Here is a 21,596-nt window from a genome sequence, read left to right as displayed (position 1 = left end):
AGGGCAAGGCAGGTCTAACCAACATCTCCAATCTCGTCTCATTGATTGGACTTCAGGTTAGCTGACCCCTGACTCCAATTAGTCATTAGCCTAGGGATTCTCATACTTTTTCCAACCGACACTTAATGTTTTAATGATGTATTCAATATATATACAATAATTTGTGTTATTAGTTTAAACACACTATGTTTGTATATTGTTGTGACCTAGATTAAGATCAGATCAAATTTGATTACCAATTTATGCAGAAATCCAGGTAATTCCAAAGAGTTCACTTACTTTTTCTTGCCACCATAGGTACTGCAGCAGTTATTGTATGGAATACTTTTAAATGTGCCTTTAGAGGCAATACAATTTAATACTCAACTTTAAAACAGTTAGGCAACAAAGGAAATGGACTAACAGTACAGATAGCAATTGAAACTGTACCATTGAGGCACAGAATAAGTTACAGGAAAAACTAAAAGAACTGGAGGAACATATTCAAGAAAGATCAAGTGAAATATATTATACAAAAAGTGAATTGGATGGAATATGTGCCACGTTCGTCATAGTGAGGAGACCAAGGCGCAGCGTGATATGAATACATCATCTTTAATTAACGACGAACACTAAACAAAATACCAAACAAAAAACGACCTTGAAGCTACTCCAACGAGTGCTGACATGCAACTACACATAGACAAAAACCCACAAAACCAAAATGGCAACCTAAATAGGATCCCCAATCAGAGACAACGATAAACAGCTGCCTCTGATTGGGAACCAATTCAGGCCACCATAGACCTACATTACCTAGACATACAAAACCCATAGATATACAAAAACCCTAGACAGGACAAAAACACACATACCCACCCTCGTCACACCCTGACCTGACCAAAATAATACATAAAACATAGATAACTCAGGTCAGGGCGTGACAAGGAAAATATATATAATAATATACAGTATAAATATATTTTTCAAATAATATATATATATATATATATATATATATATTTACAAAAAATATATATGGGGAATTGAAAATGATGCAGACAATTACAATGTTAGAAGCCACAATCTGAAATATTAAATATTACCCTAAAACAAACAACAACAAACAACAAAAACATGCAGTGATTTGGCAAGACCAGAGAAACTGACTGACTCGAGCTTTAGGGGGGACGCTGGGAGGATGCTATGGAAGCACCGTAAATCAGGATGTGGCTTTCTGGATGTCTCCCACCAGGCTCTAATTTGTCGCTGCTATCATCCATTATCTCTACCGTAGGGAGCCTCTATCAACCCGGGCCCAGGATAACCGCCGGCCACTCTGGGCGGCTGGAGCAGAAATAGCAGGCGTAGTAGGGTTTAAAGTAGGGTGGGGAGGTGCAAATAGCCACTGTGGTCAGTGTTGGGGACAGCTTGGAGTCCGTTGCCAGAGCATCATTCTCAGGTTCAGACCACAGTTAGAGCAGTTTGAGCAGGAATGTTGCAATGCGCCCCAAAATTATCCCCTCTCAGCAGTTTCAGCTGCTACATCTTCTTGCATATTGAGAAAGAGTCAACTGAGTTTCTTCTGTGGGACTTACTATATTGTGGAAAAATGGCTTCTTGACTATTCTCCCAGCCCCGTTCTCTTGTTGTTGTCCTGGGTGTGGTTGCATTAGGGCAGGTAGCATTCTCCTGTCATCCACCAAACCCAGATTTGTCCGTTGGACTTCCATATGGTGAGTGTGATTCATCACTCCAGAAAATGTTTCACTTGGATGAGTAAGATAAAGATGCAGTGCCTATACCGGAAAGACTACTATGTGTTCCGAAAATCTTTCCAAAAGCATTCCAACTATCTTAAGTTTTTCCACAAAAGAAAGGTCACTCAATCAATCAAATTTATTTATAAAGCCCATTAGCTGATGTCACAAAGTGCGGTACAGAAACCCAGCCTAAAACCCCAAACAGTGTAGGTGTAGAAGCATGGTATCTAGGAAAAACTCCCTAGAAAGGCCAGAACCTAGGAAGAAACCTAGAGAGGAACCAGGCTATGAGGGGTGGCCAGTCCTCTTCTGGCTGTGCTGGGTAGAGATAATAACATGGCCAAGATGTTCAAATGTTCATAGATGACCAGCAGAGTCAAATAATAATAATCACAGTGGTTGTAGAGGGTGCAACAGGTCAGCATTTGCTACACAAATAATTTATAAGAGAATGTACAACTACATAAGTAACAGGTCTTTATATCTGACACTTTCCCAAATATGATATAACCACTTTAGGAAGATTCTATAAACCCCATAAACGGGTTTATCCCACTCAGCCTTGCATAGGATATGTACTGACGCAGATAGCTTGGCTGAGATATGCATCTATGTCTTCCAAGGAGAGGTGACCCACATAAAAACAAGCATGAGAAGTGTTCCAGTCTAAGGGTAATGGCAACATTACCCTGAACATGATTCAATCTCCACCAAACTTTACAGTTGGCACTATGCATTTGTGGCAGGTAGCGTTCTCCTATCATCTGCCAAACCCAGATTTGTCCCTCGGACTTCCACATGGTGAAGTGTGATTCATCACCCCAGAGAACGCGTTTCCACTGCTCCAGATTCCAATGGCGGTGAGCTTTACACCACTCCAGTCAATACTTGGCATTGCACATGGTGATCTTAGGCTGTGTGCGGCTGTTCGGCCATGGAAACCCATTTCATGAAGCTCCCGACAAACAGTTATTGTGCTGACGTTGCTTCCAAAGGCAGTTTGGAACTCGGTCCTGAGTGTTGCAACCGAGGACAGACGATTTTTAAAATCTTGTGTGGCCTAACTTCGTGGCTGAGCCATTGTTGCTCCTAGACGTTTCCACTTCACAATAACAGCACTTACAGTTGACAGGGGCAGCTCTAGCTGGGCAGACATTTGACAGACTGACTTGTTAGAAAGGTGGCATCATATAATGGTGCCACGTTCAAAGTCACTGAGCTCTTCAGTAATGCAGTAATGCAGTAATGCAGTAATGTTTGTCTATGGAGATTGCATGGCTGTGTGCTCGATGTTATACACCTGTCAGCAATGGAAATAGCTGAAATAGCAGAATCCACTATTTTGAAGGGGTGTCCACATACTTTTGTGAAAATTCTGTAGCTTCATTGTCGAAGAGAGAACCACGGAGAAAAGGAGCCATCGAGGTTCAGTCAGAGCATCAGGGGTAAATGACCTCAAATGAAATCAAAATATTATTTGTCACATGCTCCGAATACAACTGGTGTAGACTTTACTGTGAAATGCTTTCTTACGAGCCCTTAACCAACAATGCAGATCAATGTGGAGCTACATACAGGGAATACCAGTATCAGATCAATGTGAGGCAATATACAGGGAGGACAAGTGCCATATCAATGAGGTACGAGGTATTTGAGGTAGATATGTACATGAACGCAGGGTAAAGTGACTAGGAATCAGGATAGATAATAATAAGGTATTTGAGGTAGATATGTACATGAAGGCAGGGTAAAGTGACGAGGCATCAGGATAGATAATAATAATAATAATAATAATAATAAGGTATTTGAGGTAGATATGTACATGAAGGCAGGGTAAAGTGACTAGGCATCAGGATAGATAATAATAATAATAAGGTATTTGAGGTAGATATGTACATGAAGGCAGGGTAAAGTGACGAGGCATCAGGATAGATAATAATAATAATAAGGTATTTGAGGTAGATATGTACATGAAGGCAGGGTAAAGTGACGAGGCATCAGGATAGATAATAATAAGAGTAAAATAAAGAACAGCGTAGCAGCAGCAAATGATGAGTGTAAAAGTGTGTGTGTATGTGTATGTGTTTGTGTTTGTGTTGTGTCGGTATGCATGTGTGTGCTATGTTTGTAGTATATGTGAATGTGTGAGGGTTTTGTGTGGGAGTGAGTGTGTATATGGTGTGTACAGTGGGGAGAACAAGTATTTGATACACTGCCGATTTTGCAGGTTTTCCTACTTACAAAGCATGTAGAGGTCTGTAATTTTTATCATAGGTACACTTCAACTGTGAGAGACGGAATCTAAAACAAAAATCCAGAAAATCACATTGTATGATTTTTAAGTAATTAATTTGCATTTCTATGGCTGGGTTTCCCTTTGTAATCCGTTATTGTCTGCAAGCCCTGCCACATACTGCAGCTGTACACAGCCCATCTGTAAATGGCCCATCCAATCTACCTACCGCATCCCCATATTGTTTTTATTTACTTTTTGCTCTTCTGAACACCATTATTTCTATTTGCACATCATCATCTGCACATCTATCACTCCAGTGTTAATTTGATACATTTTAATTACTTACTCATATTTATTGCCTTACCACCTCACGCCATTTGCACACACTGTATATAAACCTTTTTCTATTGTGTTATTGACTGTACGTTTGTTTATCCCATGTGTAACTCTGTGTTGTTGTTTGTGTCGCACTGCTTTGCTTTATCTTGGCCAGGTCACAGTTGAAATTAGAACTTGTTCTCAACTGGCCTACCGGGTTAAATAAAGGTGAAATATATATTTTTTAAATAAACATACAACGAGCATCGGAACACTAAACGAGAGACCTCGGTTTATCGGTTTATTGTTTTTGACAGTGTTTTAATTTAAATTTTGGATCCTGCGTAACAGTTGGGCTCAGTGACTGTGAACTCTACTATCTGTCCTGGGTTCCCGCAGATTCCATGTAAAGAGAGAAACACGGAAACCCAGCTAGCCTAGCTGACAGGCTCAAATGGAGGTTGCTATTGAATGTTCTCAATGCTGCAGGAGCTGTATTAACTTAGCTTTATTCCGGGACAATGTGGACCACTCTGACTTTCAATGTAGCAACTGTTTGCTTGCAGAGGACTACAGGGGCGAAGCGGCTACTCTTAGAAAACAAGTAGCGAACCTACACAAGCTGCTGGGGAATCCACACCAGCCTGGTTTTTCTTTTTCTTCTACCCAAGTAGCCGGATGCCGCTCTGGTCTGGTGGAAGTGTCGCAGGAATCCCTCCCCAAAGGGGGCTCCCCTTCCCTGGTGAATGGAGCTCGTAGGATGCTCCTGGATGACTTGGGGGATGTTCCTGTTCTCAACCCAACCAACCAGCCTTGGCAATATGTCAGGACGGAGGTAGGACGGGTTTTATGTCGCTCTGCGTTAAAGTCTCTGCCCACCAGAAACGCTGCCTCTGGGTGAGCGGTTAGTTGTTTGTTTATAGCCCGATACAGTTCCTTAAGTGCCAGAGTGGTGTTGGCTTGTGAAGGGATGTAGACAGCTGAGATAATTAGAGATGAGATGGTCTGCAGCTTACCATGAGGTATTCTATATAAGGTGAGCAAAAGCTTGAGATTTCCTTCACACTTGAAGCAGCACACCAGTTGTTATTTATGAAAAAACACACTCCACGTCCTTTTGACTTCCCCGAAGCCGCAGTATGATTCTGCCACTGCATGGAGAATCCACAGAGAACTATGTGCATAGCATCATCATCCAGCCATGTTTCAGTAAGACATAATATATTGCAGTTTTTCAAGTCTCTCTAATAGGAGACCCTCGAACTAAGCTCATCCATCTTATTATCGAGTGACTGGACATTTATCAATAGAATGGAGGAGTGAGTCATTCGGTTTTCTCTTTCAATTTTACCAGGACTCCACCTTGTCTCCCGCGTCCACGCCTGCACTGTTTAGGTAGCCATGGAACAAATGAATATGGTCCGGAATGAACAGTGGAACAGCTGAGTCGCGTTTGAAGTGGAAATCGAGGTTTGTAAGTGTCGATCTGATGTCCAGAAGTGCTTGGCGGTCATATGTGATAATAGTATTACCTTTCTGTAAAAACAAATGAAGATGAACATGATACAAGTCACTATATAGCGAAGTTAGGATGGAACTCATAAGATATCGCCCTTCTCCGTCGGCGCTCTTTTGCACACCAGTATTTCTATTTGCACATCATCATCTGCACATCTATCACTCCAGTGTTAATTTGATACATTTTAATAATGCCAGTCCTCTTGTCATAATACAGGTCAATAATAAGAGCAAGACCAACGACAACATTGTAAAACCCCAGAGGGGAAACTGCTTCTATGTTGTTCAGCCATGATAACACTCTACTTAGACGAGAGGCTGAAGTACAGGTGTTTCTAAATAACCAGACAACCAGACAAAAACAATACATTAAAACATAGTATTTAATCACCTGCATGGCAGTGTAGGTCGCAAGGCATAGCACAGCCATCAGAGAGCCTTCCAGGCGACCATGTTCCACTGAGAATGAATCCAACTCAAATGCTGCCAAGAAAGTGGAGATGTGGAGGCATATCATTTCAGAGTCCTTCCCAGACCATAAAATCTTAATCTGATTTTCCACATTGGCAAGGAAAATATTAATTCAAGGTGAAATCCATCGACAGCACTTTGCATCAATATGAAATCGCCTATTCCACGTTGTTAAATTAATGTTAAGAATTCACAACATACCAGCGGCATTCCAGCGGCAAGGGAGATACTAATTTGGGCTCCTTCAGTGGGTTTCCAGGAAAGACAAGCTATTCCCTCACTGTTTGGGCCCATCCACCACTGCTGAGAAAAGATGCATGATAAAAATGGCAAGAAATGTATCCAAAGATGTACATTGTATTTCTGTTTACTTCATAGTGAAACCTGTTTGATTATGTTACTAGTTTATTAAACTGAAACAATCTACATCTGTTTCTTCCTTGGAGGACGTAAGGCAGGGTTTCCCAAACTGGGGGACAGGGGTGCACATTTTGGTTTTTGCCCTAGCACTACACAGTTGCTTGTAATAATCAACTAATCATCGAGCTTTGATCATTTGAATCAGCTATGTAGTGTTAGGGCAAAAAATGAAACGTACAACTCTTGGGGTCCTGAGGACCGAGTTTGGGAAAAGCTGCTGTAAAGACACAAGCAGCTCTTCTTCAGATACCTCTACGAGGAGAGGTGTCACTAATGTCCCATAGTAGCTTTTGACCAGGAAGTAGATAGTACTGTATTCCTTTGTCCAGAACCTCTCATTCTGTTAGAGGCAGAGAGTTAACACCATGGGTTCCCACTCTGGACAGATTGTTGTTACTGATAGAATCTGATACAGCATACATTTTCTAACCTTGTGGAGGCTGTGGATGTCCTGTGAGCTGCCAGTGCATCACTACGTGGCCGCTGCATCTACTGCTCTCATCGTTACAAAGGAGACACACGAGCAGAGGGAGCTGGAGGGCGTGGGACAGTTTGTCTCTGGAAATCAGCATGTGGTCATGGTGTCTAGACTCAGCTGACTCACAGACAGATAGGGAACTGAGCCAAAGATTATGAAGTCTGTGTCATCCCAGGATGCCATACAGTTGTGACGGAGGGCAAAGCTGGCGATCTCATAGTCGTCCTCGCGGGCAGAGAACCAGGTTTCCTGGCCTAGAGACTTGAGTGCAAAGCGAGATAAGGTGGCCAGCCCTGAGGGGAGGCGTTCAGCTACCGGCCAGGCTGTTGATGATGGCACTTTAAATGGTGGAACACCCTGGCAACCTTCTCGTTGACCCTCAATTGCTGTTTCACCAACTCTGCCTGTTTGCCTTCTTCCACTACCCAATCAAAGAAAAACACAAGTCAGATACCTGCATTCGTGAAGGCACCCACAAACTCCTCCAGGCAATGCATTAACTCTTTCCATTGGCCACCATACCAGTCCCGCAGACAGGCCATGCCATCCACCACCAGTGTAGGAGGAGTGGTGCTGCTGCCCTGTGTGCTGTCCTGCACACACACATGCTGCAATGCCATCTCCCTGAGGTCCACAGGTTTCTGGACAACATTTCTCCATGAAATACTGCAAGCCTTTTATACCAACTCATACAAAGACAAATGAAATATGTTTTAAATAGTGGCTAGGAGCAATACAATACACTGGCTCATACCAGTCAATGTATGTCATGTAAGTGAATTAATAACTGACTAAATAGGTATAATGCTCACAGAATATTCAGAAAAATAGTTTCAAAGCGCACTGAGTGTGACTCTCTGGCCATGCTTTTCAGGGAGACGTATTCTAGCTAATGCAACAGAATGATTGAACTGTTTAATAATACGGACTACGCCTAGGGACTAGGCTATGACTCGGGTTGGCTGCTAAATAGCCCAAAAGTTGTCACACTTCATACCCTAATAATTTGTTTAACGTTTTAAAATAAAGTTAGAGAAAGAGTTCAATAGTGAAGTTGGTTAACTAAGCCTAATAAAAAGTAGATTTCATCCTACTGCTGTTGAGAAATAGATGATCCAGGAGTTATAATACTGTGCACACAAAGCTTAATCTTCTATTGTGGCCATGACTAGAAAAGTGTGAATGGGTTGGAGCATATGCAGGCTGTCACCACAGGTGCCTACATCTGGTCATCTCTGGGCAGATGCTCCCAGGGACCTGGGGAGCCATTCTAAAGGGGCACCGCCCCGTTAAATCCTCCATTCAGTGGGATGGCGTTGTGGCGTAATTCAGATTGCCTTGCTCTGGAATTGGGGGTGAGGGGCTCATAATGACGGTCTGATGGTATCTTAGCACTGGAGCTCATCCCCAAGGTGAAATAGTGAAGGTGGTTTAATGGGGGTAAAAAAAGTAAAAGCTCTTACATGACAAGAATCTGCCAATCTGTGCTAAAGCAATCTGTGCTAAAGCAATCTGTGCTAAAGCAATCTGTGCTAAAGCAATCTGGCACATTCCAGACACTTCAGACCTTTAGTTATTGGGAAGAGGGTTCCAAAGAATTCCCCTCAGCAGCTACTCCGAATCAAAAAAGGCTGGAGCATACAAAATTATTCTCAACAATCTTTCCTGCTAATTTAATGGAGTGAATTAGACCTTTTCCAGCCTACCTTAGGCTATGGGTCTAATCCAATGAATCAGGGATTTTCGTAGAACATTATGCCTATAGGTTATGTAAGCATATGGCCTTCTTCTTGTTATTGCCGTTTGATCACCTATAACTTTTTATTGATATTTTCCAACCCCCTTTAGGACCCAAGCTTGACACACAAGGAAAAAGACACCCAAAACAGAAGCAGATGTTCTCCATAAAGCACGCGACTGCCTTCCACTCTGCTAAAGAATTCTAGAGGCTCAGCAGTAAAACCCCGTCCTGAAGAATGCACACAAATACGCGCACACACACGCAAAGTTACTCCAATATCCCCCCTTGACCCCAACAACATACAGGGCACAAAGAACGGCCTCTTTGAAATGGGTCCTTGTTCACTCACAGAGCAGCTGGCCGGAGTAATCGGACTTCTTGAAGACAAATGAATCTCGTCTCGTTCATAGGATCACAGGTAATCACACGGGTATTGTCATTAAAATAGGGGCAGGGCCAAAGCGAGAAGATGATTTGCTATCGAGTTTCTGTCGTCATGTGGTGAGGCAGCACTGCTGATATCCATCATCTGGAGGCAGGCATTTAAGCCACGCGACAGATTCTTTATAATTGTAATCAGCACAATTACTTTGCAGCATCACACAGGATGCCGACGAGAAACTCATTGTCCTAAAATAAATGTGCGTGGAGATTCAGCGCGCTAAACAAGCTCCGTCCTCTGTCTGAACTCGTCCAGTTATATCACTGAGGGAAACGATGGCCTGCGTGTCTATTTGGCAAAGCAACAAGTTAGACATGTACGTTATGTTCACTGGTGTCTGTTTTTCAACTAATAACATATTTATTCAAGACAGTTGTAACAGCAGGTCATAATATTGATGACTTTGAATATTGATCCAAATGAACAATTGCGCATACCGCGGTAGGCTACTTAAAATTAGGTAGAATTTTAGTGAATGGTAACGTAGGCTATACGCCTGAGTTGCTATCTATCTGGTCGTTATGGTGTGACGTTCACAGTGTTTATGTTTCCCACGAGCAATCTATCCGAAAAACGTACATTTTGAACTTAAATCCCTAACCATATGGTCAGCATCATACCGTTGCAGTCTCTTTAACATGCTTCCAGTCCAATTTGTGCAATATGTACAGAAACGCAGAGACATGCAGCTGAGGTTGGGGGGAAAACGCCATTTGGTGTGGAGCAGATGGTTGGCTTGGGAGGCTGTCCGCGTCTAAAGGCGTGTCGTGTCCTTCAGATAAAATCCCCAAGGGCTTCCCCTTGTATTCAAAATCAATGAAAATTAAAGCGCAAAGAAAAGATGAATAGTCAGACCTCGAGTCTCTCTTTTGTTCAATGGAGCTACTGGTGGGCAGGAGTTAAAGTACAACAGCCCCTTATAGAAACACTTAAGTTAAACAGTCTCCCCATAGTCCACCTTCAGAATGAAGGGGGAGTTCGAAGAAGAAGCTTTATGCTTGATTTAGCCAAGACAGAATCTCGAGCCATACATTTCGTTTGAAAATAAATCGTGTAATGATCATGATTCTGAATGATTTCACAATGCCTTTCAGTTATGCTTTGCTGCCATAATCGACAAATGAATGCCATGTCAATAAAATAAATGCCTGATAGTGCAGCGTAGACCTGCCTATATGTTGATAGAAGGGTTGGGAGAAGAGGTGATCGCGTAAACCTCAAGCACGCGGAATTACGTACAGAGCAAAAGCCTGTAAGAACATAGAGCCACATCCTTCGGATTACTGCATTGAGTGTACTGAAGAATCAACTGGTTAAATACAACACGGATCTTCGAATACATATGTCCATGTAAACACATGCATAATGGTATTAGTCATAGTGTTGAAATGTTCTCTCTCCGCCTTTTCCTTTGGGTACAAAGGCTATTCCACATTTGGAAGCGTCATATCTTGACCATTATAATGATTCTAAACATAAAAACATCACTCAGACATTACATCGACTACACACAATGTTTTAGTAAACCCAAGAGTAGACTACAACACACGAGGAAAAACGTTGCGTAATTGCGCATGGGATCAATGCTTGTCTTGCTTTGGAACGCCGCTCAAAAATTCAAATGTCGTTGTTGCCACCCGCCAAAAAATGAAATTCCGTTTCAATTAGCGTCCTAATTAAGACCACCCGACCCACCCTCACACACACACATACACACACACACACAGACAGACAGTCTCAGTGTCACCAGAGAGGCAGAGCAATCAGCTTAGAACCACCAGCACAAATGATGTCCTCTTTCACAGGACACAAATATGTTTTTAAAAGTTTCACAAATGAAAAAGATTGTACAGTTTACCAAATGTTATAGGCTAGTTTAAAAATCTCTGTTGTTGGCTAATATTGAAATAACCAAAAGACTTGACTTTTTTTCTGGAATAGCAAACAACGCGTTTTTCTTTAAACTGAGGACATTGTTGTAGGGACGGCAGCGTGCGCCGAGGGGAGCACTTTCTCCCTAGTACATTGTGGAGAGAGCAGGTGCTGCTGCCTGAATTACCATACAGCTGAGAGCAACAAAGAAGAAACGTATTCTTTCCCTCGGTCCGCACAATAACAAAGTGCCTTAATGACAGCCATGCGAACGACCCACCAGCTCAGTTTTTACTGCTCAGCGTACAAGAATGTAAAATGTTAAATCTATACATATATGCCTAAAGTCAACACAATATTTACAGTTGTAAAAAAAACAATTAAAAAAGCATCCACTTGACCTGTTGATGTTGTCAAAACTCATAATTTAAAAAATAAAAGTACATGTTTTTGTAGATTTCATTGAATTATATCAAGAGAATATCCTTTGGTTTTTGGCAAGATTTTCCAAGAGCTATGTGAAAACCTATTTCTAAGTTATTGATTTTCCATTTTGATTAAATGTAAATTCATGTTGACCGTTCTTTTTATATTGTGATTAAATACATTAATTGTTATTGTGTGAATAAACAGTTTATGTGGGCACACTTTAACAATTAAAAAACATGAAAAAAAAAGTTACGTTTAGGAGAAAAGGGTGATGTTGAAAAGCTAAAGAATGAAAAATAGTTTTACATTGAAGAATGCGTGGAAGATGAAGGCCTATTTGGAGCGTTCCGTGGCCTACATGGGTTTTACAATGCGGATATGTTATGTGATGTAATTTGAGGTTTATATCAGAGAGAGATGTAAATGATTCTTGACGTGAACATTTGGTTGGAATCTAAATGAAAATGTTTTGTTTTGTGCCATGGGGAAGGGTTGTACATTTTACAGCTCAATGACCATTTGGCGATATTTTGAGAGGGAGGTTTTGAAAAGTGTCCCTTTGTGACAGCTCGAGACAGATTGGGGAGTAGACTAGCTCATTTGCATCTCATTACCGTAGCAGCGCAGTCTGTATATAACTGGCGGCAGGCTGGCCGGGACGTCAGACACACGCATAGTTACAAAGGGCGAAGATCCGAGAAAGCCTTGGGGAAGTGTTTTGGATCAGTACATTTTTTTAATCATTGTCAATCAAGGGGAAATAAACAAAACACAAGCAGCCTTAAAACTGTGTTGTCTCATTTGCACCCTCAAGTCTGAAGCTGTGCTGAACTGCAATATCTAATAACTGGATTGGTATTAACACCTTGGCACGGAATTTCGAGTTCATTCCCCATTTTTTCGTTGGGATTTTTTGTCACCCGCACCACTGCTGAGGATTACCTTGTATTGTAAACTTTGTTCATGAAGTCACACTGAGAAGCATCGAGATAAACAGTTCCATTCAAGACGTCTGTAGACCGTACGGATTTTTAAGTGGGACTTTTGATTACGGAAAATAACTTTCTCGATGATTTTCTGAGCTGGGTTATACATCAATTGCCCTGTCTCGTGGACATTTGACTATTTATTGAATATCCTCAGCACAATGGGACGCCAGTCGCTTGTGATAGCTGTCATCCTTTGTGTTTTGATATGCCAGGTATTGCGAATTTGACTCTCTTTTGAATTGATTTGTAATTTAAGTGTATTCATTAGTCATGTGTAGGCTACATATCAAAAACATAATAGAATACAACCTTCATATTTTAATTGTGTTTTCACAGGGTTTTTGTTCAGGGGTTTTCGAGTTGAAGTTGCAGGAGTTTCTCAACAAGAAAGGAGTGACAGGCAATACAAACTGCTGCAAAGGAGCCTCTGTGATTCAGAAGTGTGAATGCAAAACGTTTTTTAGAATCTGCTTGAAGCATTATCAAGTTAATGTATCACCGGAACCCCCTTGTACCTATGGTGGTGCGATGACTCCTGTCCTCGGATCAAACTCCTTCCAAGTGCCTGAAACAACTGCAGAAGCATTCGCCAACCCTATTCCGTTTTCTTTTGGATTCACGTGGCCGGTGAGTATTTAAACACAGCTTTGTCAAATTATACAATCATGGTCAGCATGCTCAAGGTTCACCACTTATGGGGCTTTGACAATGTCATTAATGGTCATAGTGAAATGTAGCATATCCCAGGACAGGAGGTGGACTAAGGCACGTTAAACAAATGCTATCAGGGTGGGAAACTTCACATCCTCATAGTTGGGAGTATAATTGGCATCTCTGCATGCAACTTCGAGTAAATGGGGAAGTGGTGGAATATAAGTTTGAAGCTTAAAGGTGGCTCACCTCTATCAGGCCTAACAGAAGCCTAACGGTGGCTCACCTCTATCAGGCCTAACAGAAGCCTAACGGTGGCTCACCTCTATCAGGCCTAACAGAAGCCTAACGGTGGCTCACCTCTATCAGGCCTAACAGAAGCCTAACGGTGGCTCACCTCTATCAGGCCTAACAGAAGCCTAACGGTGGCTCACCTCTCAGGCCTAACGGTGGCTCACCTCTCAGGCCTAACGGTGGCTCACCTCTCAGGCCTAACGGTGGCTCACCTCTCAGGCCTAACGGTGGCTCACCTCTCAGGCCTAACGGTGGCTCACCTCTCAGGCCTAACGGTGGCTCACCTCTCAGGCCTAACGGTGGCTCACCTCTCAGGCCTAACGGTGGCTCACCTCTATCAGGCCTAACAGAAGCCTAACAGTGGCTCACCTCTATCAGGCCTAACAGAAGCCTAACAGTGGCTCACCTCTATCAGGCCTAACAGAAGCCTAACGGTGGCTCACCTCTATCAGGCCTAACGGTGGCTCACCTCTATCAGGCCTAACGGTGGCTCACCTCTATCAGGCCTAACGGTGGCTCACCTCTATCAGGCCTAACGGTGGCTCACCTCTATCAGGCCTAACGGTGGCTCACCTCTATCAGGCCTAACGGTGGCTCACCTCTATCAGGCCTAACGGTGGCTCACCTCTATCAGGCCTAACGGTGGCTCACCTCTATCAGGCCTAACGGTGGCTCACCTCTATCAGGCCTAACGGTGGCTCACCTCTATCAGGCCTAACGGTGGCTCACCTCTATCAGGCCTAACGGTGGCTCACCTCTATCAGGCCTAACGGTGGCTCACCTCTATCAGGCCTAACGGTGGCTCACCTCTATCAGGCCTAACGGTGGCTCACCTCTATCAGGCCTAACAGCCCTGTGGGGCCTCAGCACCTTCTAACCCGTTGGCACAGTTGTTCATTATTATAATTGTTTCTTCTTTTTTTTCAACAGGGGACATTCTCTCTCATCATTGAGGCCCTACACACGGATTCTGACGATGATCTCTCAACAGGTAAATTCGATACAGGGCAACAGGTCACCAAACAAAACGATTAATTGTAAATATTTATAGGGATATAAGTACTAATTCCTGTATTCACAATTTTCAGATAACCCTGAAGGTCTGATCAGTCGCTTCACCACTCAGAAGCATCTGACAGTGGGCGATAAGTGGTCCTCTGATTTACAGACTAGTGGAAGAACAGAGCTGAAGTACTCCTACCGATTTGTTTGTGATGAGCATTACTACGGGGAGGGTTGTTCTGTTTTCTGCCGTCCACGAGATGATGCCTTCGGTCACTTCACCTGTGGGGACCGTGGCGAGATCATCTGCAACTCAGGATGGAAGGGAACCTACTGCACAGACCGTAAGTAGGCTGCATCCTCCTTACTTCTGCTTTGCCCATACTAACTTTTGTTGTTCTGTTTTTCTTTTCCAAAAGTATGAATGTGGTTCATTTGCAGTCATTAGTCAGAATAAATCGTGCGTTATTACCAAATAGTTTCACTTATCAAAAATGTGTGTTGCACTGTTTAGGCTAATTTAAATAAGAGAAGTTAGCAGAATATTCACACGCAAGCCATAGATTAAATGTAATGCCTGATTGGCTACTTGGCAGTGCACTTGTCGTTGATTGGCTTAGTGAGGTATTGTTGGAAGCGGGCAGCTGCTGAGTGAGAGTAGACAATGTACACCGGCTGTCCTGCACTGGCACCACGTACACTGGCTGTCCTGCACTGGCACCACGTACACTGGCTGTCCTGCACTGGCACCACGTACATTGGCTGTCCTGCACTGGCACCACGTACACTGGCTGTCCTGCACTGGCACCACGTACACTGGCTGTCCTGCACTGGCACCACGTACACCGGCTGTCCTGCACTGGCACCACGTACACTGGCTGTCCTGCACTGGCACCATGTACACTGGCTGTCCTGCACTGGCACCACGTACACCGGCTGTCCTGCACTGGCACCACGTACACTGGCTGTCCTGCACTGGCACCATGTACACTGGCTGTCCTCAACTGGCACCACGTACACTGGCTGTCCTGCACTGGCACCACGTACACTGGCTGTCCTGCACTGGTACCACGTACACTGGCACCACGTACACTGGCTGTCCTGCACTGGCTGTCCTGTACTGGCACCACGTACACCGGCTGTCCTGCACTGGTACCACGTACACCGGCTGTCCACATTGTATCTGCACAGACTCAGGGACATTAAGGGAAGGGGCTGTATAAGCAGAAAGAAAAAAGGGACTACTGACCCCTGGTTATAGTTAACCCTAACCCTTCTGTCCCATAGTTATGGTTAACCCTAACCCTTCTGTCCCATAGTTATGGTTAACCCTAACCCTTCTGTCCCATAGTTATGGTTAACCCTAACCCTTCTGTCCCATAGTTATGGTTAACCCTAACCCTTCTGTCCCATAGTTATGGTTAACCCTAACCCTTCTGTCCCATAGTTATGGTTAACCCTAACCCTTCTGTCCCATAGTTATGGTTAACCCTAACCCTTCTGTCCCATAGTTATGGTTAACCCTAACCCTTCTGTCCCATAGTTATGGTTAACCCTAACCCTTCTGTCCCATAGTTATGGTTAACCTTAACCCTTCTGTCCCATAGTTATGGTTAACCATAACGCTTCTGACCCATAGTTAGCTCAAAAATAAGCCTTTGTATAGGAAAAAACTGTGTTAAGCAGAATGTTGGTCCCCCTGGTGACAAGTGGGGCATATTTTCTAGGTAACGGCTAATGGGGCCACCAGCCCACTGAAATTAATGAACCAGTGTTTACTGAAAGGGCCCATCTGAAAATAAGCTCTGCTGGTATAAACACATGTTCCAATGAGTTAGATTCCCGTGATTCACTTGTGATGGTCTATCTCATTGCAGCAATCTGTCTTCCTGGTTGTGGCGAGGAGCACGGGTTCTGTGACAAGCCTGGTGAATGCAAGTAAGTCCCAGTGATTTGTCCATCTTCTCTCTGGGTTTAACACCAGTCAACAGGATCACCGTTTGGTATAGTTTCATATATGCCAGATATCTAACCATGAGCATTGTGTGGGGTTACAGGTGTAGAGTTGGCTTCAGTGGGCGTTACTGTGATGACTGCATCCGCTATCCAGGGTGTCTTCATGGCACCTGCCAGCAGCCGTGGCAGTGTAGCTGCCTGGAGGGGTGGGGTGGCCTCTTCTGCAACCAAGGTGAGTTCTCTTTATCTCCCATATGCAACTGACTAGTGCTCATCTGTCCTTCTCCACCAGATCCAGACTGTGCTGGTGTTGAGATGACATACAGTATCCCTACTATGTTATCTACCACCATACCAATCAGGTTCAGAGAATAGGGCACATCTTGGCCTTAAAACAAGTCATAAAAACATCCTGGATATCACTGTACATTAACTCTCAGAAGACTAATCCACATGTGCCATTGTCTGTTTCAGATCTCAACTACTGCACACACCACAAGCCCTGCATGAATGGAGCCACTTGTACCAATACTGGCCAGGGTAGCTACACCTGCTCCTGTAAACCCGGCTTCTCTGGGGCCAGCTGTGAGATTGAGGTTAATGAATGTTCCGACAACCCCTGCCAAAATGGGGGAAGCTGCACTGTAAGTATTTTTCTCTGAGCTGCCCCTCATTAGTTACATTATAAATTATTTCTCAGTGATAGTGTCACATAGTGTGTGAAGCTGGCAGGCATTCCTCATGGTGAATGTAGCATAACAAATTAATAACAAGTCATTAAGGAGTTGTACCTTTTGCTTAGCAAGTGCTTTGTCTCGCCTCTGACAGGATTTAGAAAACACATACACATGTGCCTGCCCCCCAGGCTTCTATGGCAACAGCTGTGAGCTCAGTGCCATGACCTGTGCCGATGGGCCTTGCTTTAATGGCGGACGCTGTGCTGACAACCCAGAGGGAGGATACTACTGCCAGTGTCCTCTTGGCTATGCCGGATTCAACTGTGAGAAGAAGATCGACCACTGCACCTCCAACCCATGCTCCAACGGTAAGCTGAAACAAAGTTCTCCAATACTGTGTTTACATGTTTAACCTTTATATTGAAAGTCTGAGGACATGAATGAATACTGGAACAGATGGTTTAACATGTCTTTTTAATGTCTCCAGGTGCCCAGTGTATGGACCTTGTGAACTCCTACATGTGCCAGTGCCCTGAGGGCTTCTCCGGAGCCAACTGCGAGGACAACATTGACGAGTGCGCCAACTACCCCTGCCAGAACGGTGGCACATGCTTGGATGGCATGAACGATTACACCTGCACCTGCCAACCTGGATACACCGGCAAGAACTGCAGCTCGACCATCAGAAAATGTGAGCACAATCCCTGCCACAACGGAGCCACCTGCCACGAGAGGTATAATCGATATGTGTGCGCCTGTGTGCCAGGCTACGGCGGCCATAACTGCCAGTTCCTCCTGCCGGAGCACCCCCAGGGCCAACCCGGGGTGGAAGGAGCTGGTAAGAGATACTCTGATGAAGAGGACCAAGGCACATTCCCCTGGACCGCAGTGTGTGCTGGGATTATCCTGGCGCTGCTGCTGCTGGTGGCCTGTGCCGTGCTGGTGGTTTACATCCGGGTCAAGGTGCAGCAGAGGAGTCAGCAGGGAGACACCCACAGTGAGAGTGAGACCATGAACAACCTGGCCAACAACTGTCAACGGCCTGACAAGGACCTATCTGTCAGCGTGATCGGCACGACAGGGGTCAAGAACACCAATAAGAAAGTGGACTTTCACTCGGACAATGCTGGAGGAGAGCAGAATGGCCACAAGTCCCGATGCTCGTCAACGGATTATAATCTGGTGCATGAGCTGAAGCCAGAAGATGTGTTGAAAGAGGACCAAGAAAAGAGTGAAGCAAACTGTTCCGAATCAAATGGTTCTGAATCTTTTTGTTCTGCCAGTGAGTTTGAAGAGAAACACAGAAAACGTTTAAGGAGGTGAATATCTACACATTTGGATATAAATGATGTGCCACATATGGGAGTAGTCATGCTTGTCTGACGAGTGAATGTTGATGTTAATGTATTTATATTTCTTGTGTTCTCAGTGACGCCTCAGAAAAGAAACGTCCAGAGGAGTCGACATGCAACGAAGCATCGATGTGCAATGACACAAAGTACCAGTCAGTCTACGTCATATCAGACGAGAAAGATGAATGTATCATTGCAACTGAGGTGAGTTGATTTCCCTCTTTCACTGCTGATATCTCTTTGCAGTTTGCATATTTAGTTTTCACTGGTTTGCGAATAGCCAAATACTCTGAAACTAAAGCATCTATGCCTCTTGTCTTCCCCAGGTGTAACACCACAGCTGAGCTGTAGCTCGTCTTCTCTACTGGAGGTTTTACTCTGGTGAATGCTGCTCAAACCCAGGGGGAAGGTTTCCCTTCGTGTGACTGCTGCTGTGAGACTAAGACATTGACAGTGATATTCAGAATGAGCTGGTTCTCAACTGAAGTAAGCTCAGTGGCTGCAGATAAAGGATGTTGGACCACACTGGTCCGTGCTCTCACAACTTATGTTTCCCAGGAACGTGCGTAATATGGATTTGTTGCACTGACAGTTGTACCTCATTGCACTATGGAGGGTTGCTTTTTAATATGTATTTAAACATACACATTTGAGTTAATTACTGTGTATAATGAGTATGCACCGACTGCAGTGTATTTGTAAAGCCTTTGAGGCAGTCTTCTGAATTAGTTTTAAGATGGGGAAAATACTGCCTTTAAATTTGTAAACATACTGTTGTTTTTTCAAAGATGTATTCTTTTAATTTAATTGTTATGTGTTCCATTTGTTTGTGCATTTGTAGATTTCATTTTGATATAATTTATGTCTAATGTATATAAGGCAGTTCAGGTCAATGTGACTTTGTTTTCCAACAAAAATGTATTTAAGAAGCATTGTACAGAAGCTATTGGAATTGTTTTATCACTGTTGCCCATTAAGAAAATCAACTAAATATTTTTCAAAAATAAATAATGTATGAAATAATAGCATATTTTGTGATTATCCACCTACATAACATGTCACGCAAAACATCCAACATTGAATATTAGAGTGATTTCTCTTTGATATAAATGCATGCAATGTTTCACCCTAAGTTCTGTATGTAGTCTTACTGCAAACTGAGAATTCTTGGCCTGATGCAACTGTCTCCCTGAGGGACCTCACTAACTGACACAAAGGCAAAACCAGTAATCACAAATTACTACCCTCATCTTGATGGCAATTTATTTTTAGGAAGAAAGAACCTTCTGGAAAATTTCCACCCCTGGAAAATAATCTGGTCAGTGTTTTCCAACTTTTTAAAAACCTTAGTCAATGTCATTTAGTAAGGCTAGATGGTAGCCTACAAGCAACTTGCACTTCGTACTCATCAAATACTAATTTGGTCCTTACTCAATGAGAATCCAAAACCAGCACGACAAATGGTTAGAAACCAAAACGAAAGCAGGAAAAACAAACATCCTTACCATATGTACAGTACGACTGTCTTCATAATCACTCTTTGAAGCATTGAGTAAGAAGTGGACAGCTGAAAACTACACTGAATAACACATTGACCTGCAGCTGTCCAGATGGAGAGACACCCCATTCCAGAGGTGGGGTGCATGAGGCAAATGCATTATACTGTACCACTGTAGAAGCACAACAGAGCCAAGCATCCAGAGTTGTTACATTAATGTTCATAGAATGCTGATCCAGAGTTGTCATATTTATGTTCATAAACTCAGCAAAAAAGGAAATGTCCCTTTTTCAGGACCCTGTTTTTCAAAGATAATTCTTAAAAATCCAATTAACTTCACATATCTTCATTGTAAAGGGTTTAAACACTGTTTCCCATACTTAGTTCCCATAGTTCATTGAACCATAAACAATTAATGAACATGCACCTGTGGAACAGTCGTTAAGACACTAACAGCTTACAGACGGTAGGCAATTAAGGTCACAGGTATGAAAACATAGGACACTAAAGAGGCCTTTCTACTGACTCTGAAAAACACCAAAAGAAAGATGCCCAGGGTCCCTGCTCGTCTGCATGAACGTGCCTTAGGCATGCTGCAAGGAGGCATGAGGACTGCAGATGTGGCCAGGGCAATAAATTGCGATATCCGTACTGTGAGACGCCTAAGACAGCGCTACAGGGAGACAGGACGGACAGCTGATCGTCCTCGCAGTTGCAGACCACATGTAACAACACCTGCACAGGATCGGTACATCTGAAAATCACAACTGCGGGACAGGTACAGGATGGCAACAACAACTGCTCAAGTTACATCAGGAACGCACAATCCCTCCATCTGTGCTCAGACTGTCCGCAATAGGCTGAGAGAGGCTGGACTGAGGGCTTGTAAACCTGTTGTAAGGCAGGTCCTCACCAGACATCACCGGCAACAACGTCGCCTATGGGCACAAACCCACTGTCGCTGGACCAGACAGGACTGGCAAAAAAGTACTCTTCACTGACAAGTCACGGTTGTGTCTCACCAGGGCTGATGGTCAGATTCGCGTTGATCGTCGAAGGAATGAGCGTTACACCGAGGCCTGTACTCTGGAGCGGGATCGATTTGGAGGTGAAGGGTCCATCATGGTCTGGGGTGATGTGTCACAGCATCATCGGACTGAGCTTGTTGTCATTGCAGGCAATTTCAATGCTGTGCGTAACAGGGAAGACATCCTCTTCCCTCATGTGGTACCCTTCCTGCAGGCTCATCCTGACATGACCCTCCAGTATGACAATTCCACCAGCCATACTGCTCATTCTGTGCGTGATTTCCTGCAAGACAGGAATGTCAGTGTTCTGCCATGGCCACTGAAGAGCCCGGATCTCAATCCCATTGAGCACGTCTGGGACCTGTTGCATCGGAGGGTGAGGGCTAGGGCCATTCCCTCCAGAAATGTCCGGGAACTTGCAGGTGCCTTGGTGCTAGAATGGGGTAACAACTAACAACCCCCCCCCCCCCCCCTTTGTTCAG

General features: G+C 43.8%; 1 protein-coding gene and 1 long non-coding RNA gene across 2 annotated transcripts; one reads left to right on the top strand and one right to left on the bottom strand.

The window, feature by feature from the left end:
- Positions 1 to 4,613: 4,613 nt before the first annotated feature.
- LOC116376128 (uncharacterized) lies at positions 4,614 to 6,593 on the bottom strand. The gene is made up of 3 exons (XR_004211514.1): positions 6,487 to 6,593; positions 6,206 to 6,297; positions 4,614 to 5,832 (listed from the first exon to the last, which is right to left on the bottom strand). It is a non-coding gene; the product is annotated as an uncharacterized LOC116376128 (long non-coding RNA).
- Positions 6,594 to 12,327: 5,734 nt separating this feature from the next.
- Positions 12,328 to 19,720, top strand: LOC109900080 (delta-like protein D). Its single transcript, XM_020495802.2, has 11 exons — positions 12,328 to 12,868; positions 12,993 to 13,283; positions 14,532 to 14,592; positions 14,690 to 14,947; positions 16,481 to 16,541; positions 16,661 to 16,791; positions 17,034 to 17,203; positions 17,388 to 17,604; positions 17,724 to 18,555; positions 18,666 to 18,792; positions 18,915 to 19,720. Exons 1-11 carry the CDS (start codon positions 12,815 to 12,817, stop codon positions 18,918 to 18,920), a joined length of 2,208 nt encoding a protein of 735 aa, XP_020351391.1. The 5' UTR covers positions 12,328 to 12,814; the 3' UTR covers positions 18,921 to 19,720.
- Positions 19,721 to 21,596: the final 1,876 nt, after the last annotated feature.

Source organism: Oncorhynchus kisutch, linkage group LG11 (assembly GCF_002021735.2).
Source record: "Oncorhynchus kisutch isolate 150728-3 linkage group LG11, Okis_V2, whole genome shotgun sequence".
NCBI classification, from domain to species: Eukaryota; Metazoa; Chordata; class Actinopteri; order Salmoniformes; family Salmonidae; genus Oncorhynchus; species Oncorhynchus kisutch.
The sequence above is the reverse complement of the archived record's forward strand: the minus strand, read 5'-3'. Positions and strand labels throughout refer to the sequence as shown.